General features: G+C 35.6%; 2 protein-coding genes across 3 annotated transcripts; both read left to right on the forward strand.

Moving 5' to 3' along the window:
• The first annotated feature begins 7,885 nt into the window (after positions 1-7,885).
• Positions 7,886-11,784, forward strand: LOC107434632 (uncharacterized). The gene has a single exon (XM_016046118.3). It carries the CDS (start codon positions 9,404-9,406, stop codon positions 11,597-11,599), a length of 2,196 nt encoding a protein of 731 aa, XP_015901604.3. The 5' UTR covers positions 7,886-9,403; the 3' UTR covers positions 11,600-11,784.
• Positions 11,785-11,935: 151 nt separating this feature from the next.
• Positions 11,936-26,060, forward strand: LOC107434784 (disease resistance protein RPM1). 2 transcript variants are annotated; one of them, XR_009635384.1, is made up of 3 exons: positions 11,936-16,031; positions 16,339-17,022; positions 25,707-26,060. XR_009635384.1 is itself a non-coding variant. In XM_016046264.4 (2 exons), the coding sequence occupies exons 1-2, from the start codon at positions 13,245-13,247 to the stop codon at positions 16,396-16,398; spliced, it is 2,847 nt and encodes a 948-aa protein (XP_015901750.3). In that variant the 5' UTR covers positions 11,936-13,244; the 3' UTR covers positions 16,399-17,160. The 2 variants fall into 2 exon arrangements, 1 of the variants encoding a protein (XP_015901750.3); XM_016046264.4 differs by lacking the exon at positions 25,707-26,060 and having other exon boundaries at positions 16,339-17,160.
• Positions 26,061-26,492: the final 432 nt, after the last annotated feature.

The raw sequence follows: 26,492 nt of genomic DNA on the forward strand, positions 1-26,492 counted from the left end.
TACAAGACTCAAGGTAGATCAATGCCTGTGGAAAAAGGGTGCATGTCATAACTGACTTAAATTCATGATATACATGTATATAAGCATGTAGACATGTAAGCATGAAGAGATAGTAATTTCAGTATTTGAGAGATAAAAAACAGTCTAGAACATCTAGTAAAAGTTTTAATGTGTTTTCCTCTCTTATTTATGTACAATAAATTCAAATAAATTATAATTGAAATTTTTTACCTCAATTGGCTAATGTCATGTTGAAAAAAGTGCATGCCATGTGTCACGGTCCCACAGTTCTAAGCGTACAACGGGGCCGTGCGGTGCTTACTCGCCTCTCGCTCGTAGTAAGCCAACCGTTAATATCCCTCGCAAGCAAATAAACCACACAATATTAGTATTGTGCATGCACCAAGCAAGCAATGAAATAAAGCATGTAATCACAATCGTTAGAAAAGGGTCAGTAAACAAGGCAACAATACAATGAAATGGAAATGCGTTTGTTTTATTCGGTCTCGATGGAGAGAACAACAGAGAGGTTTACAAGCATGCTATTAAGAGTTCTCACCATGCTAGTGGTCTAGCCCAACAACTAGCCGACTAGCCATCCCCCTCTAAAGAGCTTATTGAGCCATTTTCATTCCGACAGGAATACATATCAAAATATGCGAGGAATCATAATGGTATTATTTCGTATAACAAAAGCTAGAAATCCAAGCAAGTGATCATGGGCTTGACTAATGACCCTGGATGAACTTGGCTTGGTATTTACAATCAAAATGCGGAGGTGTGTGCGACTCTTACATCCTCCCCCACTCATTCTATCGACGCCCTCGACGACTTGGCTGCTTTGAACTCCTCGATCTGATGCTTGTAAGGTGTCAAGTTACCTTCCTTCTCCCAGCTGGCTTCTTCTTCTCCTAGTCCCTTCCACTTGATGAGGTACTCTCGTACTAGCTGTCGATGCACGCGTCTGGTTCTTTCTGCAAGGATCTCCTCCACTTCCTTGATTGTCTTCGGCAGCTTGATCTTGACTTCAGCTCTTGTTGGAGTGTTGCGCGCTGGATCCTCCTTGTCGGCATAGTATGGCTTGAGGTTGCTGACGTGGAATACCGGGTGTACTCTCATCCATCCTAGGGTAACCACCTTGTACGACGCCCTTCCTACTTTGGCGATGATCGGCATTGGTCCCTCATATTTTCTCATCAACCTGGGGTCTCTATCCCTTAGCCAGCGAAATTGCTCTCGAGTAAGCTTAACCATCACCATATCCCCCGCATTGAACTTTAGGGGTCGCTGGTTTTTGTCTGCCCATTTCATCATCCGATTTGCCGCTTTCTCCAAGTAGGCCCTGGCTATTTCCATGTTGTTCTTCCACTCTTTGGTGAAGTTGAAAGTCCTTGGGTTCTTGCCTTGGTACTCATTGACTATGTGTGCAAGTAAGGGCTTCTGGCCGTTAACTATTTCGAATGGGCACTGACTTGTGGGAGATCCCTTTTGTGCGTTAAAGCAAAATTGAGCTACATCAAGGAGTTGCGCCCAATTCTTCTGGTTGGCACTTACAAAGTGTCATAGGTACTCCTCCAACATGCCATTGAATCTTTCCGTCTGCCCATCCGTTTGTGGATGATAACTGGAGGAAATGTTGAGCTGGGACCCAAAAAGCTTGAATAGTTCTGTCCAGAAAGATCCCATGAACTTTGCATCTCTATCGCTTACCATGTGTCGGGGCACACCCCAATATTTTACCACAAACTTGAAGAATAAGTGGGCGGTTCCTCGGTCGTACAATACTTTGAGGCAGGAATGAATATTGCATATTTTGAGAATCGATCCACAATAATCAAAATACTCGAAAGATCGTCGATCTTTGGAAGGTTGGTGATGAAATCGATTGACACACTCTCCTATGGGCGTGATGGGATGAATAGAGGTTCCAACAGCCTTGGTGGTTTCTGCCTCTCAACTTTATCCTGTTGGCACACAAGACAGGTTCGGATGTAGTCCATAATATCGTCGCGTATCTATGGCTAATAATAGCCCTGTTTGATTAAGACATACGTCCTTTGCCACCCCGAATGTCCAGCCCACAGCGTGTCGTGGCATTCTCTCATTAACATCTTTCTTAGGTCTCCAGCCTTTGGGACAAACAACCTATTTCTTTTCGTCCACAGTAAGCCATCCTCCTCCCAAAATTGACGAGTTTTTCCCTCCTTGCACAGTTTGAGGATATTCTGTGCACTCTGATCTCCCCCTAGATGCTGCTTTATCAGTTCTCGCATTGAAGTCGCGATAGTACTCGTAGCCATGTTAGCCAACACCCTTAGTGCCGCAAGCTCCGTCTTACAAATTAAGGCATCTGCCGCCTGGTTTTTGGTCCCCGCTTTATGCTTGAAATGAAGGTCAAACTCCGCAATTAATTCCTGCCAATGAGCTTGTTTTGGGGTTAGTTTTGTTTGTGTAAGGAAGTGACTAACGGCTGAGTTATCAATCTTTACTACAAAGCTTGACCCCAACAAGTAGTGCCTTCAGGTTCTTAAACAATGAATTACAGCAAGCATCTCCTTTTCTTAAGCCGTATAGTTTCTTTCTGCCGCTGACAACTTCCTGCTTTCGTAGGCGACAGGATGACCATCTTGGAGGAGGACTCCACCTAAAGCGAAGTCAGATGCATCGGTTTGGACTTCAAAGGCTCTTGTGATGTCTGGAAGGGCCAACACCGGGTCTTTCGTCATAGCTTCCTTTAGATCCTCGAATGCGCCCTCGCATTCCTTGCTCCACTCCTAAGGCACCTCCTTCTTTAGCAATTCCGTTAGGGGAGTTGCTTTCTTCGAGTACCCTTTTACGAAACGACAGTAGTAATTTGCCAATCCCAGAAACAATCTAAGTTCTTTCACATTGGTAGGAGTTTTCCACTCTTGGATGGTTTTTACCTTCTCCATGTCCATATAGATCTTCCCCTCCTTGATGATGTGTCCTAGAAACTTGATTCGTCTATTGCTAAATGCACATTTTCCTTCTTCACAAATAATTGATTTTCTCGGAGTCTCTGGAATACCATTCGAATGTGTTCGACATGTTCTTCTAAGGTAGGGCTAAAGATTACAATGTCGTTAAGCTACACCACCACAAATTTGTCAAGAAAGTCTCAAAATACCTGGTTCATGAAGGTGCAAAATATTGCTGGTGCATTCATCAACCCATAAGACGTCACCAGGAATTTGAAGGCTCCGTATCGTGTAACGCAGGTGGTTTTCTCTTCGGCTCCTTCGGCAATTCTCACCTGGTAGTATCCCGATTTCAAATCCAATTTAGTGAAAAATTTGGCTTCACTTAGCTGGTCGAACAAGTCAGCTATTAAAGGGATCGAGTATTTGTTTCGCACCGTAACCTTGTTCAGTGCTCGATAATCTACACACAGGCTCAAAGTTCCATCTTTCTTCTTCTGGAATAATATAATACTGGAGCACCATAAGGTGCCTTTAAGGGTCTCAGGAACCCTGCTTCCAAAAGTTCCCTGAGTTGCTTCCATAGTTCTGCTAGCTCAGGAGGGGCCATCCAATAAGGTGCTTTTGCTGGAGGTTTCGCTCCCGGTATCAGTTCGATTTTGTAGTCAATATCTCGTCGAGGAGGTAGGTTCCTCGGTAAGTTGTTTGGCATCACATCACCAAATGATTTCAAGGCATCTAGCACCATAGGAGGGGTAGTTTCATCATCTTCACCCTCCATTGCTACCACCAATGCTATGTAAGAGGGTTCTTTGCGTCTTACTCCCTTCTTGAATTGGAGAACCTCTGTCATGTTTCCTATCTTTACTGTTTTCATTTGCCCCGCATCTTTTTGTAAGCGTAGGCCTAACCTTCGAGCTTCAATCTCTGAACAAAAGTTGTGGGTGGCACCTGTGTCCACCATCACGCTCTTTACGACCTTTCCATTTATTGCTGCATCCACAAACATAATACCTTTCTCGTTGGTCTTCCTAGCCTGAACGACCTGTCCATTAAGGGCATTCAAGAATCTTAGCGCTCCCACTTGTGCACCGTCTTCTCTTTCTTTTACTGCCTCTTCTCGCCCTCCCCCATGCTCTTGGGAGCGAATAGATGCTTGTAGAACACTAAGAGCGATCTTATGGGGGCATTCATCCACTCTGTGGGGACCATTACATAGGAAACATGACATAGGTCGGGGTCTAAATCCGAATGCATTGGGGTTCTGCCGTGGAGGCTCTCTCGTGCTCGAAGGTTTCCTATTGTCACCTCCCCAAGTCTTGTGAGATTGGTAGTCCTGAAAGGTCTACCGCTATTGGCATTCGAAGGAGGCGGTTGGGGCCTTCTATTAATGGGGCTCTCTGTTGAGTAGTCCATTAGACGCTCTACTGCCCCTAGCGCTGAGGCTAAGTCTTGTACTCTCTGTCGTTGAAGTTCTGTCCTAGCCCAATGTTTCAGCCCTTACAAGAAGTAAAAAAGCTTATCCTTCTCAGACATGTCATGTATATCGAGCATGAGTGCCGAGAATGCTTTCACATAGTCCCTTACATTACCGGTCTGTCTCAGTTCTCTCAAATGTCGACGGGCAATGTAGTCCACGTTCTCCGGAAGGAATTGGTTTTTGAGTTCCTTCTGTAGCTGGTCCCATGTGTCAATGATGCATCGGTTGTTTTTTATATCTTTGTATTTAGATCGCCACCACAGTTTTGCATCATTGGCTAGGTACATTGTAGCCATGGTCACCTTCGTTTCCTCCGAATCCGGTTTTATTGCTCGAAAATATTGTTCCATATCAAACAAAAAGTTTTCAAGCTCTTTCGCATCTCGTGCCCCTCCATATGCTAGGGGCTCAAGTACTTTCATTTGTCCATAGTCCCCGCCCACTGGGACGGCAGGTCGATTTTCTACTGCTCGCATGGTGATGGCGAGCTTGGTATTTATTTGCCCCATTTCCATCTTTAAGGCTTCCACGGTGGCTCGAAAGTCCTCCGTCAGTTCGTTGACCGTAGACATCAATCTCTCTATGGCCTCTTCCACGACTCCATCTCGCTCGCCTGCAGTAGAGCTTGAAGGGCCAGTATTCCCCCATGGGGTTTGTTTCCTCTCGAGTGCGCTCACTCGACTGGCTATGTCATCAACTGTCTCCATCTTTTTGAAGGCCTCCTGCCAATTGTGGCCTTTGATATGTGCATCTACAATGCCAGCAAGCTCCTCGAGCTGCCGGTCGATCGTATCAAACCGCATTTCGTTTGTTAGCTTCGGCATCCTGTGCGAGTGACTCCCAACCTAGCTCTGATACCAACTGTCAGGTAGTAAGCTAACCGTTAATGTCCCACGCAAGCAAATAACCCACACGATATTAGTATTGTGCATGCACCAAGCAAGCAATGAAATAAAGCATGTAATCACAATCGTTAGAAAAGGGTCAGTAAACAAGGCAACAACACAATGAAATGGAAATGCATTCGTTTTATTCGATCTCGATGGAGAGAACAACAGAGAGGTTTACAAGCATGCTATCAAGAGTTCTCGCCTATGCTAGTGGTCTAGCTCAACGACTCGCCGACTAGTCATCCTCCTCTAAAGAGCTTATTGAGCCATTTTCATTCCGACAGGAATACATATCAAAATATGCAAGGAATCATAATGGCACTATTTCGTATAACAAAAGCTAGAAATCCAAACAAGTGACCACGGGCTTGACTAATGACCCTGGATGAACTTGGCTTGGTATTTACAATCAAAATGCGGAGGTGAGTGCGACTCTTACACCATGCATGGAAAGTGCAATTGCAATTTTTTTCCTTTTAAAAAAAATTAAATTCAAGCACATTGAGTGAATGACAACGTAGTGCTTAATTGTCATATAGGTGTGTGTGTATATATATATATATATATACATACATATGAATCCTAGTCGCCGACAAATAGCACTTTTGTTACGGAAACTACAAGGTGAATCAATACCAACAATTGTACCATAGATAATATAGAACTTAAGGTACACTTAGAATATTATGCTTGGGAAAGGAACCAAAAACGCTGAAACCTCTCTTTGTTGTACAAATTTTCAAGCTTTACTCGAAGTGCAAGACAATCCTTGGTTATGTGGTTGAGAAGAACCCACGAATAAGAATCTAATAAAATAAAGGGAAAAAATTAAGACAAGCATAGGAAGTAAGTAAGAAGAAGAACATAATAAAAAGATATCCTTAAGATCATCTTCAAATCAACTAGCGTTAAGAGGTGAAGATGGAGCATAACGGCCGTAACATAAAGAAGATCAATAATAGAACGTGATTTGGAAACGATGGAGGGTTGACATGATATATATAAAACTTACAAGTGCCTACAAAAGCTAGAGAATATAATAGCCAAGCCAAAGCAAGGTTTTGTTCGACCAACATTAAATAAGATGTTTTTCATTAAAAAAAAGATTAAATAAGACATAAAGTAGATGAATGTGCCAAATTAAGTCCATCGGGTTTGAATCATTTAAATTAGTCCAAAACTTCACATTCAAATTTCAGATGTAGAATTATCATCCATGAGAATGAATTCCCACAATTGGAAGAGATGAAACTGTGGAAGCTAGAGGAACTGGAGAAATTGGAAATTAAGAAAGGAGCAATGTCCAATAATTTGAATTATATCAAAGGACTGAAGCACTCGGTTGGTGGCCTGCAAACAATAACGCTAACAAAAATGCCTGCAGAGAGGCTCCTCACCTTTGGACTTAAATCCAAAATTGATAGTTTTCACCGTTATATTGAGGAGACAAAAAAACACCAAAATTTGAAGACATGGTAAAAGGAAAAAATAAATAAATAAATAAACAAAAAATCTTTTTAAAATAAAAAGGGTAATTACATGATTGTTTCCAAGCTATATCGCTATTCACAGATTAGTCATTGAAGAAATATTTATGGAATTTTAGTTCATGAACTCATTAAAATATTGCACCGTAGTTTTTTCGTTCAAAATCATATTCTTTTAGAAGATTAATTTGTAATACAAAATATAGTTTAGAAAATAATTTGTAACGCTCGACATAGCTTAAGGATTTAATATGGTAACTATACATTTAATCCTCAAATTATGTCAAAAGCTATATATTGGTCCCAAATTATATCCTATGTTACAAATCCGTCTCTAAAATAAAATTTGCATGTGCATCCAATGGTAAATTTTGGATGAAATAATGTCAAAAGGATTAATGGTGCAATTTTTTAACAATTTGAGGAACAAAAATGCCAAAAAAAAAAATTATTTAGGGACCAGCTTGTAAATGTCTATATAATTTAGGGACCACTATATGATTTACCTAAATAAAAATCATAGACCAAGCTCTGATAAGCAACTAACTTTGATACCATTGTTAAAAATAAGCTCTATCACCATGTTAAAAGCATAGTTGTAGTAACAAAATAAAAATAAAATTGTAAAATAGCAAAATTGAAAATAAAATTTCAAAATTATGTTAAACTTGGAAGAAATTAAAATAAAATTCCAAAGTTATGTAAAACTTGGAAGAAAATAGAAAATTAGAAAATTGGAGAAGAAAATATAAAAATATTATATTGATAAAATATAAAATCTGAGTACGCAAAATAAAATATAAAATCTGAATAAATTAAAAATATAAAATCTACGTACTAACAAAAAAAAAGAAAAAAAGACTAGACGTAAAGTCTTATTTATAGGCATTCCTAATTTAATAAGAATGGGAAACTAGAAAAATATAGAAAAAGGAAACTAAACAAGGTAGGAATAGAAAATTATATATATATATATATATATATATATAAAGGAAACTAAACAAATATGAAGATTAAAAACTAAAAAAATAATCATAATAAAATCCTAAAAATAATTCCAGGAAGACTAGGAAAATACGATAGCTTCAACAAGCTGTCAAAGTACAACACTTGCATTTATCTCCTATAACTACACGTTTTCTGCTATCATCCATCTTTCTCTAGTGTTTGAATTAATGAAGATGATATATGCTGCCTATATGAACTGTACAAAAATTTATGGCTATACCATCTCATTTATAAGATAAAACATCCATATATATTATAAATATATATTATCTGCTACTTAAAGGTTATTACTTCCATTAGCAGGACTCCAGTTTCTTATTATTCTTTAGCTTATATAGCAGCCTGTTAATTAGTTTGTTACAACATTGTTTAAGGCCATATAAATATTCCGTGTAATTAAGATTGAGCCTGTATTACTTGTTTTGTTATGTCTTATTTGTGCTAATTGTTTTGTTACCAAAGGATAACACACTAAAAGGCCAACAATGAGTTGAAAACGCGACAAACTGAGAGAGAAAGGAAGAACAGCTGGACAGAGCTTGGAGTAAAAAGTGATTCAATATACAGTGCATGCTTTATAATTTCAATTCGGGTTTCAGTTTCTTTTGTATATAATTTAGGTATTAAATGTGATTGTGTTAAAATTTTCTAACCTATGAATGAAAGAGTTGGGCTATGATCCATCATTGTTTTGTAATATATTTTCTGTTGTATTGTTCTGTGACCACGTGAGGTACATTCAAATTCGAAAAAAATGAAAGAAGAAAAAAGATCAGTAAAGTCCTAGTGTCAAATGCGAGGATAATACTAGAACGAACCAGTAACTAAGGACAGTACGTTCCCTCCCATCTAAAGAACTTGATCCACCCCATTTTGGAAATTCTGTAAAAGCCAAAGGCAGCATAAAAAGTTTTTCCAAGGTGATTATTATAGTCAGTTAACATGAAAAAAGTTATGGTTCTAGAAATATTACAACTAATAATGAGGTTTACATTTGTATGATATTGGCTTTATCCGCTACTTTGGAAGACAGATTGTTTGTCCCATTCTATTGGGAAACAGAGTGGACATCTCTCTTGCCACAGTTGATTGCCTTATAATTGCTACATAAATGTAAACGCGGTGGATTGAGTTCAATTGATAAGAATATCTGACAAAAGTAACTGGTAAGAAAATAATAAGAATTGGAATTTTCTTTATCCTTTACTTCTTACTTCAGTTTTGTGGGACTACAAATGACAAAGTGGACCTCGCTATTCTCTCTTTATCACCATATCTCTCAGGACTTGGTGGTGATTGTTTAGAATAGAATAATTTTATCGCATTGAAGACGAAAGGCATGCAAAGCATTAGTACTTCAAATCCCTTTTCTTACTTTTCTAGAACCGATATGCATGTTACAAAGATTTCTTTCCACTTTGAAATAATTTCAAATGTCTGTCATTCGAGGCATTAGATTGATCAAACAATCTGCACACATGCTCACATGAACAAGTTTTGGATGTGGCAAAGAAATTAGAGAAGCTGTTTTTTTGTCACCCCGATTGCGAAGAAATCAAAGCAAAGGATCGTCACAAGTAACCTGAAGTTGAACTTTCAATGGATACTGTTGTTGGCAGCTTGATCTACATAAAGGCGAGGAGAGTCACTGAGCTTTTTCCTCCAAGTTTCAGGAAACTGTTTAGAAGCTGGGAGCTGCACGCCATGGTTTTAGTCAGCCTCACCTTGCAGATAATTCTCATCGTCTTTGGAGATTGCAGGAAACGTTCAAACCGCGTGTGGACGAGAATTGTGCTGTGGACTGCCTATTTAATGGCTGATTGGGTAGCAACTGTTGCCCTCGGTGTCATTTTGGACAATCTTGTGGAAGCAGTCGAAGGCATTGGCCAAGGTGGAAGACTGGATCCGGACGTCGAGCTAACTGCATTCTGGGCACCATTTCTTCTGTTACACTTGGGAGGTCCTGACACTGTTACAGCTTATTCATTGGAAGACAATGAGCTGTGGTTAAGGCACCTTCTTGGACTAGGAGTAGAAACAGGAGTGGCGCTGTACATTACCATTCTGGCATGGACAGGCTCTCGACTCTCTTTCCTATCCCTTCTGATGTTATGTGCAGGAATTATCAAATATGGGGAGAGAACATGGTCTCTAAGAGAGGCAAGCAACGAAGTATTCAGAGCCTCCATGGTCACTCAACCTGATCCTGGTCCCAATTACGCCAAATTTATGCAGGAATATGGCTTAAAACAGTATGAGGGGTTCGAGGTTAAAAAGGAAGAGATAACTGATGGCCAGGTTGCTGCTAGTAGAACTTCTGACCAAGACCAAAATAATCCCTATCAGGATGAATTAGAACAGCTTATAGCATATGACTTATTACAAGCTTTTAAGCGTCTTTTTGTAGATCTCGTCCTTGGTGTTGATGATCGGGAAAGAAGTCGATCTTCATTCTTGGCAATTGAAACCGATAAAGATAAAGCTTACAGACTGATAGAGATGGAACTCGGGTTTGCGTATGACATGCTGTATACCAAGGCGCCACTGATACATTCAAAGCGGGGATGGATTCTCCGCTCCATCAGTGTTTCATGCTCTTGTGCTGTGCTGGTTTTCTTCTCACTGGCTGACCACAAAAAGTGCTCAAATAGTGATCTGATCATCACATACCTGTTATCAGGTGCTGCTATTCTTCTAGAGGTACTTGCGGTACTCTTACTGATTTCCTCTGACTGGACTGTTCTTTGGTTGGGCCAGCACTTGGATGAGCAAAAACCCAACTCTTGTTTAAAACTCCCAAAACCTTCAAGATGGTCAAAGTCCATGTTACAGTTTGATGCATTGAGCTTTTACCTTAAAGACAAACACATTTTCTGTGGTGAAATGCTGAAGCACCTTTGCTTTTATAAGGTGCTAGAGAAACATTACTACACAAAGCATAGGGATGTATGCAGTGATTTGAAAGAACTGATTTTTGATCATCTCAAAACGAAAGCTAAGCGTGCACCGGACGTGGCAACAACAACCACACATATCAGAGACATCATTTCCTGCCGCGGAAGCCAAGTACTAGAAGAGTACCATCATACTGATGTTAAATGGAGTGTCGAGGTTAATTTTGATCAGAGCATTCTGATCTGGCATATCGCTACATATCTCTGTTACTCGGAGGATCATCCAAGAACTACAGAAGATTCAGAAACTTCAAATGAAAAAAAATACAGAAAACTGAGCAAAAGGTTATCGCAATATATGTTATATCTCCTACTCATGCGTCCTTCCATGTTGCCTGTGGGTATTGGGATGATAAGATTCCAAGATACCGAAGCGGAGTTTGTAAAATTATTTGAAGGATCCGAGTTCAGCTCTTCTGTTGCTAAATCTCAGAGAAACATTTTCTCGTGGGTTATGAGATGTTATCCAAACGCTACTAGAAATTCCAAAGCAGATAAAAGATCCGAAGCCTGTAAGAGGTTGCGGAAGGTGAATACTGAAATTGACCCGGTAAAAGTAAAAGGGGACAGAAGTAGATCTGTGCTGTTTGAAGGTTGTAGGCTAGCCTCACAGTTGCAGCAAGGGCCTCTAAAGTGTAATAAGGAGAAGTGGGAAATGATTAGCAATGTGTGGGTGGAGATGCTGGCTTACGCTGCGAGCCAGTGCAGAGGGAATTATCACGCTCAGCAGTTGAGAAGGGGTGGAGAACTTCTTACTCATGTCTGGCTTCTAATGGCACATTTTGGTTTAACTGAACAGTTCCAGGTATCAAAAGGGCATGCAGGAGTTGAGTTTGTTTAATTTCAAACGAATGCTTGTCTAATAAATTTAGTAACTGCTTTCTGTGTCCCTAGATATCTCACTTGCTGTACTTAATACGTATTGTTATCAGTGTTTAAGAACTTCTAAGAGAGACATTCTCTTGAGAAATAAATAAGTGTGATTTGATTTAATCTATAAAACTGCTTGCTTACCAAATTTTATAAGACTTAAAATTGTGTTATCCAAAACACTACAATTTAAAACTCCATGTCCTGCATCAGTATTGCTACTACTATTTATCAGATTCAGAGCTAATTTAAAAGGCAACTGGAAGAAACTATTGTTACAAGACTTAAAGGTCGATCAACGCCCATAGCAAAAGGGTGTCATAAGAAATTGACTTAAATTTTTTTTGGTAATAAAAAAATCTTGGGGGTTTAGAGGTATTTAAAAGGCAACTGGAAGAAAATATTGTTACAAGACTTAAGGTACATCAACGCCTATAGAAAAAGAGTGTCATAAGAAATTGACTAAATTTTCTTTTTTTGGTAACTAAAAAAAAAGTTCGGAGGGTTAGGGGTTGGCGTACCTCTGCAACCTCTATTGGTCGAACCACCCACATCGATCAGCCAGTCTATATACATCTTAAACAAGTTCCACAAGTATAACTACGTTTCCGATCCAACAATGTTGAAACTTGAACCTTTGCCTTTTTGGTCAAAGTCAACCTTTGCCTTATTTATCATCAAAGTCAAAAACCCCTTACCAACTCTCGAGTGGTTAACCTGCCGGGGTCGATCCAGCCAATCTTTGTACGTCTTAAGTAAGTCCCACAAGTATGACTTAAATTCATGATATAAATGTATATAGGCATATAGACATGTAAGTATAAAGAGATATTTCTAGTGTTTGATAAATATAAACAGGCTAGAAGAACAAATAAAAGTACTTATGTGTTTTCTTCTCTTTACAAATAAAAATGTTGATCTATTTTTTATTAACTTAAGATTTAAAGAAATAAATAATAATTCAACTTGATAACAAAGGTTCAAAACTCAATAATTCCATTCAAAAATAAATAAATAAAAGAAAAATACATGTAAAAGACCTAAAATGACCCCCCAAAAAACAAAGTCAGGCCTACATGTGAGTTTAGGGGAAATGGTAACTCAATTGGCTAATATCATGTTGAAAAAGTGCATTGCATAGGAAAGTGCAATGGAATATTTATTTTTTTTTTAAAAAAAAAGAAATTAAATTCAAGCACATTGAGTGAGTGACAACATGGTTTTTGTCACTCAAATTATGGATATGGGACCAGTGATTGTCACCGACAAATAGCATTTTTGTTACTGAAACTGCAAGGAGAATTAATACCAACAATCGTATTATAGACAATATGACTTGAGGTACACTTAAAATATTATGCTTGGGAAAGGAACCAAAAACGATAAAACTTCCTTCTTGTGTAAACTTTCAAGCTTTACTCAAAGTGCAAGAGAATGCTTGGTTAGGAAGTTGAGAATTAATTTATGAATAAGAATCTAACAAAACAAAGAAGAAAGAAAATTAAATGAAGCATAAGAAGTAAGTAAAAAGAAAAATAATAAAAAATAATGGTTGTATATCTTTTTTTCTTTTATCCCTGAGATCATCTTCAAACTAGATTTAGAGAGAAAGAGAGATGGCGCACAAAAGCCCGTTACATGAAGAAGATACAATAGTAGAATGTGATTTGGCAACGACGGAAGCTGATCTACAACTTTCAAGTGTCATAAAAGAGCTAGAGAATGTAATAGCCGAGTCAGAGCAAGTTTTTGGTCGACCAACATTACTAAAACGTAAAGTAGATGAATGGGCTAACAAGCTCAGAAACTTGAGGAGGCATTCCAGAGAGTTATTTGCCAGACAACAAAATTTGGGCCACAATTTTATCTGGGAAAAACCTCATTACGGTTTTGAGGAACAAGTTCTTCGACTTGCTTACTCTGTTGAAGCCGCCACATTTTCCTTCCTCTACAGAAGAGAAATGCGAGACAGGAGAGAACAGCAGCAGGGTCGACGTCCATTTACTGGTATTCTTCTTCAACTCTTTAACGGGATTTCAAAGCATTTCGTCAAAGAAATGGAGAAGGCCGTGAATCGCTTCACTTCTGCGACCATTGTCGATGATTCTACATCTATTCGCGAAATCCAACGCAACCTCTCTGCCGGCACAGATACACTGCAGCCGCAATTATACTATGTTCGTTTTCAAGAAGAAGAACCGCCCAAAGTGTATAATTTGTGGGGTTACGTATCAATTCTGGGTGCTAATGCAGATGCAACAGCAGATGTTGCCGGAAAGATATACTCACAAGCTCGAAAACAGATGGAGTTTCAAATCTGTGCTCGGGTTAATTTGAGCCCAAAATATGACAACCACGACGACGTTATCAAAGATATCTACACTACCATAGTCAAACAACAGGATTCGTCACTGGTGTCTACTCGTTTGGGAGTAAAGATTGACATGGTCCATAGCCTGGCTTTCGAACAGTTGTGTGAGAAAGTGAAGAAGTGGTTGCAAAGCTGCTCGTTCATCATATTCCTGGATCATGAATTTCGGGATTTCTGGTCGAAAATCGAATCCAGCATCGAAACGCTGTTTCCAATCGACACAGGACAGATTAGTACGGTGATATTCAGAACCTGTGATATACAAGCATCAGAGTTTACAAGGGTTATTGAAGTGGTTGAACCAGCTATAAGTTCTCAAGATGGTTGGGTATTGCTCGATAAGTCCTTGAAAAAGGGTGGGATTCAATTAGATGCTTTGATTAACCAAACAACAGAGAAAGATGTTCTCGACAAAATGATCAGGAAAATGTGTGAAGATTTTCCTCTAGCAGTCACTATGTTGCCTCGCCTCAACTTTACCAACAAGCTAAGGTACGACGAATCAATTAGCTCTACACTTCCAAGGTCGATAATCTTTGATTTCCTATATCAAACGCTGGTTCCAAGGATAAGACTTTGTTATCTTTATATGGGGATTTTCCCCAAAGAATTTGATATTCCGGTTAGAAGAATATTCATACTATGGAGTGTAGAGCGTCTGGTTATACAGGATTTGGATCTTTCAAAGACTCCTGAAGATTTGGCACTGAGTTATCTAAAGGAACTTGAAAAAAGGGAAATGATATCTATAAAGATGAAAAACGGACGCCCTAAGACGTGCCGTGTATCATCACATATGCACAGACTCATTTCAAGAAAGGCGATGGATCTTGGAATTTTTTACGTCCATACCTCGAAGGACAATGAGCCGAAGTTCAGTGTTGGACGGCTTGCAGAACATGGTGACACGATCAAGAGCCACAACTTTTTAGATGATAATTTCACACAGCGCCTTCATGCTTACATATCTTTAATCAGGAAGCAGAATACACCAGCATGGCAGGTAGGTGTTTTTCTTAACAAACTTGTTGCCAAAAGAAGGTTTGGATTGCTGAGAGTGCTTGATCTAGAAAACGTTTACAAACCATCACTACCTGCAGAAACAATTAGAAAACTCGTCTTGCTGACATACTTAGGCTTGAGGAGGACTTTTTTGGATTCACTTCCTGATTCAGTTGGTACCCTGCAATACTTGGAGATTTTAGATATGAAACACACTAATATTATCGCTTTGCCTACCACCATTTGGAAGGCAGAGAACCTTAAACATATCTATATGAATCAAGTCCAGTTTGATATGTCCATCCAGGAAGGCTTTCCTCTTTCTACCAGTTTAACCAACCTGCAGACCTTGTGGGGGCTGTCTATAGGTAGCAACATAGAATTGGTGAATTGGTTGAGCAAGTTGCTTAGCCTCAGAAAATTGAGTTTGACATTTCCTCCTGAAAAAGCAGAGGAAATAGCTGACACGGTTTCCAAACTCACCAATCTTCAATCCTTGAGATTGAGATCCATTGATGATTCAGCCCAACCTCCAAAACTCAGGCTCCCAGTCATGACAGGGCTTCAGGAGCTCTCCCAATTGTATTTGGTGGGAGATTTATCATATCTTAATGAAACTCCTAATGAGTTTAGCTTTCCACCCAACTTGAAAGTCCTCACTTTGACAGGGTCTCATCTAATTGGGGATTACCCCATAAGAGCTCTGGGAAAGCTGCCCAAACTTACCATCCTAAAGTTTTATGGCCATTCGTATTTAGGATGTAGAATTATCATCCAACTGAATGAATTCCAACAATTGGAAGAGATGAAACTGTGGAATCTGGTGGAACTGGAGAAATTGGAAATTCAAAAAGGAGCAATGTCCAATAATCTTAAAGAATTAGACATCAGATCCTGTCCTAATATGAATTATATCAAAGGACTGAAGCACTTGGCTGGTGGCCTGCTAAGAATACGAAAAATGCCTGCAGATTTTGAAAATGAAGTTAAAAGTGAAGTGGACAAAGATAATTTATCTGTTAAAGTACAAGTAAGTTTTATATTTCCTTCCATCTCTGTTCGTGCTTGTTTGTTTGTATAATTCATGCATAAAATTTTTATCTAGTGACCGTCATATATGCTGCTCCGGTCACCTGATCGCATACAAGTGCTAATAGTCGCCTACTAGCACATGTATGTAGATTAAGTGCCCAGTAGAAAACTTTTGTATACATATATATTATCTGCTAAAGATTTTTTTTTTTTGTTTTAGGCTAGAGCTTAATTCTAAGAAAATTTAAACTTAATCAAGTATAATTGTTTTCTTATTTTTTATTTGTGACAATATTGTTGTTTAGGTTGATAAATCAGAGGACCAGCATGAGTTGGAAAATGCGACAAACTCATCAGAGAGGTAAAGAAGAACACATCGACAGAAGTTGGAGCCTGGAGGGAATATTAATTATGGATTTGAGTTTCTAATTTCTATGTATTTTTTTTATTTTTTTTTTCCCCAACCTATGTGTGAATGAGTTGTGTTATGATTTATTGTATTCTTGTAATATATTTTCTGTTGTATTGTTGTGAAAGTGTGAGGCATAATTAAATTCGGAAAAGACAAAAATAAGGTAAAAGTCCGGTGTGAAATGTGTGCTTCTATGAATAACTCTATAGTATGTTGTACTTAATGATTATTACCAACAAATAAATGATGTACTTAATGATTGGGCTTGCTGGTTCAATTTATGTTTTGCATAATATCTCAAACCTCAGGGGTGGTTTCTTCAGATACCCTCTTTTTGGCACCAACAGGCTCAGATTAGTTTCCCGCAGGTTCTACCCATCAAGCTCTGCTCTCCCGAGTCGATCCTGAGTGTCACTGGCTCGACGGAGGAGAAGGTCTGGCCACCAGACCACTCATACAACCGACAACTGCCCATTCGATGTCGGAGGCGCCTTGGAACACCGGATTTCGTCGATCCCTTTTCCAGATCTATCATTAACTCAAAGAAATTTCCTCGATTTATACAAAATCGCTCCAGGTTCATTCTGAACCCCCCTTTTCCCTTCCTTTCTCTGTATTTTTTGCATCTTGTATACAAAAATTGGATATTCTGTTTTATTTTTTATTTGTTATTGTTTATTTTTAAAGTATGTGATACTTATTTTAGCTTTGATTACTTGTTTTTTTTTTTTTTTTTTTATTTGATTACTTAGTTTTTGTTCTTTTCGTTTAAAAGGAGAAAAATAAAAGTTCTAAATATATGATTCTAATTTTTGTATCTTGTATACAAAATTTGGATATTTGATTAGATGATTTTTTTTTTTTAAATCTTTTTTTAACAGATTAAGTTGGGAAGTAAAAAGTGATAAATGTTTTAGAAGATAGAGAAACCGTTCAATATAGATTTTATGCGTCTTGTTCTTGGATAAGTTGCTGGATTTAGGAGAATTCTCGATTCCATGGGTTTTGGAAATGGGACTGATTCACTTCTTCTTTCGTATTTTAAAATTTAAAATTTCGATAAAATATCGAAAGTTCAAAATATAAAAATTTTCATATAAATATAAAAAAATATCGAATATTAAAATATTAAATACAGATAAAAATTTTTAAAAAATAATAAAAATTTTTATTTAAATTTTAATATTAGCTTATTTAAATAATTAATTATTAAATTAATTATTAAAATTATAAAAATATTAAATAAATATTATATTTTTTTAAATTTATAAAGTTTTATATAATAGATTTTTTTTGAAAAATTTTTTTAATAAAAAACTAATAAATATTTAGTTGTAAAAAATAAAAAACTGTATTATATATTTATTAAGTTTTCATATAAGCTAAAAATGCTGTATTAAATATTTATTTAATTTTTATAAGTTAAAAAAAAAATTCTAGAAAAGTATAAAATTTGGACTTTTCTAAAATAGTTTTAAAAAAAATTTTTTTTTTACCAACAAGTGTTTGTTGACTCTTGCCAAATATTTCTATTTTTTAACAAAAGAATTTTTGGCGTTTAAGTAAAGTTTTGGTTAAAAAAAAAAAAAAAACCTTCCAAATAGACACTTAAACAATTTAATTTACAGTAAAAAGATAACGATCATAAATAAACTATTATTAATAAAAATACGCAAATATATATATATATATATATATATATATATATATATTTAATAAGTTGTTTATTAATTAAAATAAAACAATCATTACAATTACATTATATTTCATAAATATCATCTCAATACTCATAAAACTTTTAGATAATTAAAAATTATTAATATTATTTTTTTGTTTTCATTTTGAGATTTGAAATGTAGAATGTAATTATTAAAATATATATCTCTTTAATAATTTTTTATATAATTATTAATTTGCCAATCATAAAGATTTTATATTCAATATATTTACTATAATATATTCTATCATCTTTTTTTATTTATTTAATATTATTAATTTAAATGCTATCAATATCAATTTTACATAATATTATATTTACATATTATTATTTTATGTTATTATTTTTCATTCTCATATAATCAATTATCAACTTGTAATTATGGGATTCTAATGAATTCATCTTATACAAAATATATAATAAATATATATATTTTATTAATGAATAGAACTTGTTAAGGTTATTGAATTCTATTCACTTTATTTTATTTATATCACTAAATACTTAGAAAGCAATTAAAAGATTAAAAATATATATATCACTAAAGTTAATTTGGTAAAATAATTTATTAAACATCAATAATATTATTGAATTTTGATAAAAAAAAATATAAAAAAAATTTCATAAATATTTTCAATATTTCTATGGAAAGTTTTGGAAATTTATATGGAAATGGATCTTATAGATTTTTTAACCAAATTGTTAAATATTTGATATAGATATTTTAACGAAAATTTTTATGGAAATTTTGGTAAAATTTTGGAAATATCAGTGGATATTATGGAAATTCTACCAATTTTCATTTGGAACCTAATTTTATTTCGAACCTTTAAAAAAATAGAAATTTTGAGAAAATTTTGAGGAAATTTCGGATATTTTAAATCCCAAAAAATAAAGAAAAAGGTTAAGCAATGACTCAAAGGCGAATGAATAATTTATAATCAATGCACTTCATCTAGCCATCATCATCAAATTGAAAAACTGTTCTCTTGCGTCAATCCGACATTTAACTGTATACCAGCAAAGATTTATTTATCACCAACGGATAAGTTTGTCTAATTTCTTGGGTACAATTTGGAAGAATTAATCACAACCCGTAAGAATTAATCACAACCCTTCTTTGAAAAGCCAATGCCACTGTTAAACGGTATGCTCGAATACTAGGAGACTTCTCAACTATTAAAGTATTGTTTTTCTTGTCCAAGGACAAGTAAAATGCTTTAAAAACATGTTATTACCAAAATAAAAATAAAAATCTTAAAAAAAATGTGGAGGCTATGTTAAAAAAAAATATAATTTAACTTAACGATTGCATGATGAGGAATAAAATCTTCTTTTATTTTGTTATGGTTTTTGCATTGTGTTTGACCATACAATTTCTGCTTTTTATGAAGCATACAAATGCTTCGGATGCGCAGTTATATGATATATTAGTTTCAACTTCTATAGTTGTCATTTGAAATGGACAAAGAGGGTAAAGGAGCGTAGTATCAACTATTTGCCCAAAAAAAACCAGAAGCAAGAAAATGGTTAATTTCTTTCTTTCACTAGGAAAGCAAATGAAAGCCTTCTTCTTCTTATTCTTCTTCTTCTTCTCGCAGCCCCGCAAATGAAAGCCTCTTTGGAGTCAATCGTGACCTCCATGACATGGACATGCACTGTCAAGCACAAATTGATATTTCATTATGATGCCTAATTCTTAAAGGGTTGCCTCCAAATGTGCTTGCACTTGACACCTGCTCATCGCCATGTGCTTCTTTTGCTTCCCTCATTTTTTTTTTTTTTTATAATTGCTGATTAATTCACCAAAAAAACAAAAATAATTATCATGTCACTGACCATGGCATAACGCACTAAGAGACCTCCTAGCCCACTTCAAAATGAACATGATATATATATTCTTAAACACTTGGATGTCAGTTTTTGTGAGATCCCATATCGGTTGAAAAGGAGAACGAAACATGCCTTATAAGGGTGTGGATACCTTTTCCTTGTGACGCATTACCATTTTTTAGAAATGTATAAAAAACCGTAAGGGATAACAGGTAAAGGGGTGGGATCCCTAACCATTATGACGCATTTTAAACCCATGCGGAAGGGATCAAAGCGGACAATATCACATGCCAATAGACTGGGTTGTTACAGTTGGTATCAAAGTCAGTATTCGGATCGGTGTGCCAGCGAGGACGTTGGACCTCAAGAGAGGTGGATTGTAGGATCCCACATCAGTTGTAAAGGGGAACAAAGCATGTTTTATAAGGGTGTGGATACATTTCCTTTGTGATGCTTTACCGTCTCCTAAAGACACGTAGAAAATTGTGAGGGGTAAGATTGAGCTCACCACCTAACTTCCAAAATGGCCAGTCTCATGGTTGGGCCTAAAAGGCCCGGGCAAGTGGGACTGATAGGTGTAGGGGTCCCTAAGAGGCCCGGGCAAGTGGGACTGGCAGGTGTAGGGGTGGGATCCCTAATCACTATGACACCTTTTAAACCCATGCGGGCGAAATCCAAAGTGGACAATATCATATACAGGTGGACTGGGCATTCAAGCTTGAACCATAAGCTTGGATTAGTGAACATATTAATTGGAATGTAAAGGATATATAATCTAATTTTAACACTTTTTTCTTTCTTTTTTTATAAAACATTAGTTATTAAATCAGAAAAACTCAATACATAATAGACCACCATAAAATTACATAAAAAAGAGGATAAAACAAAAAAAATACTCACACATAGACAACATAAGCCTACCACTAACGACTTGAAACTAGGAGTGGGCATGGATTGGATTGATTCGGTTTTGAATCAAAATACAACTCAATCCATATTTTTCGGTTTATCAAATATAAAATCAAATCCAAACCATTAAAACGTTAAACCAAAATCAAACCAAACCATTTATGATCGATTTGATTTTGATTGGTTAATCAGTTTGAAATTTAATAGTCTATAAACATATAATACAAATTAAAAGTTTTCCAAACATAAAATATAAATAATAAATTATAGTTATCCAAATATAAAATACAATTAGAATAATCCAACATAGAATAAAATATAATATTGCAATATATAATATCCAGCAATACTGATCAATGTTAAAATAAAATCCAAAAAAAAAAAATTCTTCAATGGAAAATAAAGAAAATGTAGCAACTGATATACATCATACACTTCATCAAATAACAAGCATTAATAGTCATCATTTCACTCCTACAAATTCAAATTAAAGTTGTTAGAACAAATAATGTAAAATAATACATTCATCAAAATTCAAATATTCAAGTCAATGCATAATTCCTTTTTTTTTTTTTAAACTTAAAATTTTGGTAAATCATAAATCAATCAACTTTGACAGGTACATTAATTTTAGTTGATTCTTTAAACTCTATAAATATCAAAACAACAAAATTGGCAATAAATTATAAGTAAACATTTATATATATATATATATAAGCAACAATTGGATACAATATATGTAGATATATAAAAATATATTAAAAATTAATATATAAAAATGAAAAAAAAAAAAAGAAAATAAATAATTTTTTTAATTATATAATATATGATTTAGGTTGGATTGGATTTATATTTTCAACCTAATAACCAATCCAATACAAATAATTTATGATATTTTGAACTCAATCCAATCTAATTGCTGTAAAAATCCAATCCAAATTGCTAAAACTGGATTGAATTAGTCGGTTAGAACGGTTGGAGTACATTTTGCTCACCCCTACTTAAACAAAACCATTCACAGTGAACTCGTAGCAACCGGTTGGCTTCATCTTGCTCTCTTCATTTCCATCGAAAAAAACTTTAACTCAATCTCTTATACTAAATAAATTTTAAAATTTCTACAAAATGTGGTTGCACAATTTGATTACAAAAAGAAATGATACGAGTTCCACTAACAAAATAAGAAAGAGACTGATTTAATCTACCTATTCCAGAGCCAAAAGATAAATGCTCTCTTTCGACTAGTACAAAATAGCAATTAAAAAATATAGAAATTTTCAGTAGCTATCCTTTTCACCTTCCGTTAATTTTCTTGGCAACCAAACATATCTCCAACAAGTTTAAGCATATGCATAATACCAGGAATAAGCAACCAGAAGATTCTAAAAAGGTAGAGAACTACTTGAAAGAGATGGAATTCGAGACTGGAGGTGGCTTTCCGTTTGTCTCGAGTGGCTTTCGGTTCCTATCGGTGGAGATCACAAACTGAGTCACCGTTGGATTTAGGGGTTAGATGCCTTACTGAGCTTTGGTCGAGAAAAAGGGGCCTTGAGTCCTAACGGTGAGTTTCAGATGAACGAATTTTATTTACAAAAACAACGCAAAACTCTTTCCATCACTTTCCGTTGGTACGTGTTTGAAAAGTCGCTAGCTACGCGGGATCGGGCTTTATAGAATAATTGTGAACATATATACATATATATATATATATAGATATATATTATTGTTTTTCATAATTAATTGTTCTTATTCTTAAACCAAAAAAAAAAAAAAAAAAATCTTATTAAGCAAGTAGATAGTTGCACCATATTTGAATTGAGATTCAACCATAACCTCACCAATTTCTTTTTGGCCAAAATAATATCATCAACTTGACACTTTAGTTCTATTATCAACCTAGCAGTAACTGTCATCAACTTGACACTATAATTCTCGGATCCACTCCGATTATCATATTGAAAACAATAAAATGCTAGTTTTTAAAGAAACAATTCAGATAACAAGGATCACATTTATTTAATTAAAGTTTTAATTGGATATGTATTATCCTTTGGAATTTAACAAAAATTTTTTAATTTTTTGGGAAAATAAATAAATAAAAGACAGTTGGATATTCCACCGAATGCTTGTCTTCAAAGCCCAATTACAAGGCCGACGTCTAAAGCTTGTGTTACCTTTCAGTTTGTGTTCGAGGCTTTAATTAGCAGCAATTGGGCTCAACATCGAGTCCATGTTAAATATCTTGCTGGGACGAATCGGGTCTCTGGTTTTTGGGTTAAAAAGGGTCAATCACCCATTGACCAATCATTCACGTTGATCGACTCGGTCCCAATCAATATGGTTGCGAAAGGCATTTTTCAAATGTAATTGTTAGATAAAACGAAGGCCAAAATCGTAGTTTAGAAAAAGTTGTGCTTGTTTTTTATCGGAAAAGGCCAACGGAAGAATATCAGTCTTTTTTTTCTTTTCTTTTTTTTTTTTTTTCAACCTGATCGAAATAATGGCGGTGGAGGTCCGTCGTTCCTGCTTCCTTACTCATCCCAACCACAACTCCCGGCGAATTCCACCGTCCGATCAATTTTCCGTCAAAACCTAACTTACTGGTCAGTACTTTCCTCCTCCTCATCCTTCAACCTTTACGCTCATTCCTAGAATAAGTCTCTGCGTCGCGTTTTAAATGTTTTAATTTTTCGTTCCTTTAGGCTTCAACTCTCTGCATTTTGTTGATCCCTGTTTGGTTATTCAGACAATCGACCAAAAGAAAATGGGAATTCAACTTAAATCCTACCACTTCGGTTAAAAGTATTATAATGAGCATAATAGAATTGAAGCATATACAGATCAATTCCCCAGCTGTAGCATTTTGTATCATTAATGCCTTGGTATTCACTGTACCTTTTAAAGCTCTGGCAGAAACATGTGAGGCCGAGAACTCTCTTTTCAACATGCCTGTGCTACCATCTGTAGCCCTCATAGGTGCTACTGTTGGAGGTATGAAATACTTGCTTTATGGTTTCAGTGCTTTTAGCAAAACTATTGATAATAGAGAGAGGGGTTTTTTTCTTTTCTTTTCTTTCTTTTTTTTTTTTTTTTTTTTTTTTGGGGGGGGGGGGGGGGGGGGGGGGGGGAACCATGGTCCATATGCTTTGTACTCATTTTTTTATTTTGCAACCATGTCCATATTTTATGTATTCGTTTTGTATAATAAACTAGATATTGACAAATCCAAAGTTTATATAACTGCAAGATAAAATACTATATCTATATATCTATATATACAAAAATTCTCAGTTACGCAAGTGCTAAATGTTGTTAGTTGTCACATTCTTTTTAAATTTGTAGATTTAAATTTAAATAACTAATAATTCAATCAACTAATTAACACTTGCCACATGATCATTCTGGATTTAATCCGGATTTCCGTAATTAGATCAGATTATTTAAATTCAAATCTAAAACCCCATACTCGGGCTTTAAGTGGGAGACAATCGAAAAGCTCTATTTATATGAATCAAGTAAACTTCGATGTGCCTAATAAGAAAGGCTCCACTTTTAGTTTAACCAATCTGCGGACCTTGTGGGGGTTGTCTATAGGTAGCATCAGCCTTGTGGAGAAATGGTTGCGCAAGTTGAGTAGCCTAAGAAATTTGGATTCGACCTATCATCCTACGGCGGCAAAGGGAATAGCTGACTGGGCTTCCAACTTTGCCAATCTTCATTCCTTGAGGTTGACATCCATTGATGAATTAGGCCAACCTTCGGACCTCAAGTTCCCGGACATGACAAAGCACCACAACCTCTCTGAATTATATTTATAGGCGGGTTATCGTATCTTAATGCAGCTACTGATCAATTTAGGTTTCCACCCAACTTGAAAGTCCTGACTTTGACAGGGTCTAAACTAATTGGGAATTACCCAATATGAGTACTGGAAAGCTAACACATCTCAACGTCCTAAGGTTTTATGGCCATTCGTATTGCTTCTAGAATTATTATCCTTGACAACAAATTCCCACAACTGGCTGTGATGAAACTGTGGATGCTGGAGGAACGGGGGAAATTGGAAATTTGAAAGGTGCAATGTCCAACAATCTTCAAGAATTAGACATAAGATGCTGTCCTAATCTGAAACACGTTAGAGGACTGGTGAAACATCAGGTTGGTGGCTTGCAAAATATAACCTAAACAAATATGCCTACAGATCTTGTAAAAAAAGTTAAAAAGTGAAGTGGACGAAAACCATGTTGATGTCCAAGTACAGGAATTGAAATTATCCTCTATATGTACACCTACATGTCCGTTTTCTATTTACTTCTATCCCTCCATTCATCTCTATAAAAAAAATTTTCTATTTACTTCTATCCCTCCATTCATCTCTATAAAAAAAATTTTCTATTTACTTCTATCCCTCCATTCATCTGTATAACTCATTAATAAAGATGGTATGCACAACCATTATGAATTATGCAAATTCTATAGCTATACTACTCATTTATACGGTAAAACATTTATGTCATTTATACATATATTTTCTGCTAAAGATTACTTCAATACAATATACGTACACAAATTTAGCAGCCTATTTAGTTTGGTATAACAGAATTAATTGTTTAAGGTTATATTTTTATTCCATGTAATTATGATTGGACTTCTAAGAAATTAATTGATAACAAAATGTCTTGAGTGACCGATCCGGCAGAACAACTCAAAACATAAAGAAGTATCATTAATTTCTTCATACTCTGATACTTTATCAAGTAATCATGTTCTCTTATCTTTAATCTATGGCAATTTTATTGAAGGGCCACCATAATCAGTTGAAAATGTGACACGGACGGCAAAAGTGAAGAACACGTGACAGAGCTTGGAGGAATAGAAAATGAAAAAATAAAAATAAAAAGTGTTTCAATATTACATATATCTTTTTTTCTAAATTTAAAATTTGGATTTGATTTTAATGTATTTGTGACGTTATTATTAAGGAGTAGATCCATGATCTACTAGCGCTTTGTAATATATTTACTGATGTTTAATTTTTTTTTTTTTTTGGGGGAATTAATGATTTGTATTGTTGTGTGAGTGTGAGTTGTATTAAATTTGAAAAAAGGAAAATTGAAGAATAAAGATTATTAAACTCCGGTGTCAAATGTGATTCTTTTATTATTTTTTTTAAGTTATTAAGCAAGTTACAAGTAGATAATGACACATATTGTTTTTTTTTTTTTTTTTGGTGAATTAGTGACACACACTGTTATTTCTTGAATTTAAGGTCAACCATAATATCACCGACTTGACACATTTTCAATAAATATTGATACCATTGAGGAAGTTTTTAGCACTCATGGAAACCAAGATCTGGGGTTATTACCAATTATTGGTATTGACAATTTGACGGTTTAAATTTTTTGTCCCCCAAAAAAAAAAAAAAAAAAAAAAGAGAGAAGAAAAAGAAAAAAAACCTCAAGTCCGTGTTAAGAAAATAATTGGAATTGGAATTTTCTTTATCCTTTACTTCTTAATTCGGTCTTGTGGGGCTATAAAAGACAAAGGGGACCTCGATATTTTCACTTTATCAGCATATGTCGGTG

The sequence above is a fragment of the Ziziphus jujuba genome, chromosome 1 (assembly GCF_031755915.1).
Source record: "Ziziphus jujuba cultivar Dongzao chromosome 1, ASM3175591v1".
In the NCBI taxonomy this organism is placed as follows: Eukaryota; Viridiplantae; Streptophyta; class Magnoliopsida; order Rosales; family Rhamnaceae; genus Ziziphus; species Ziziphus jujuba.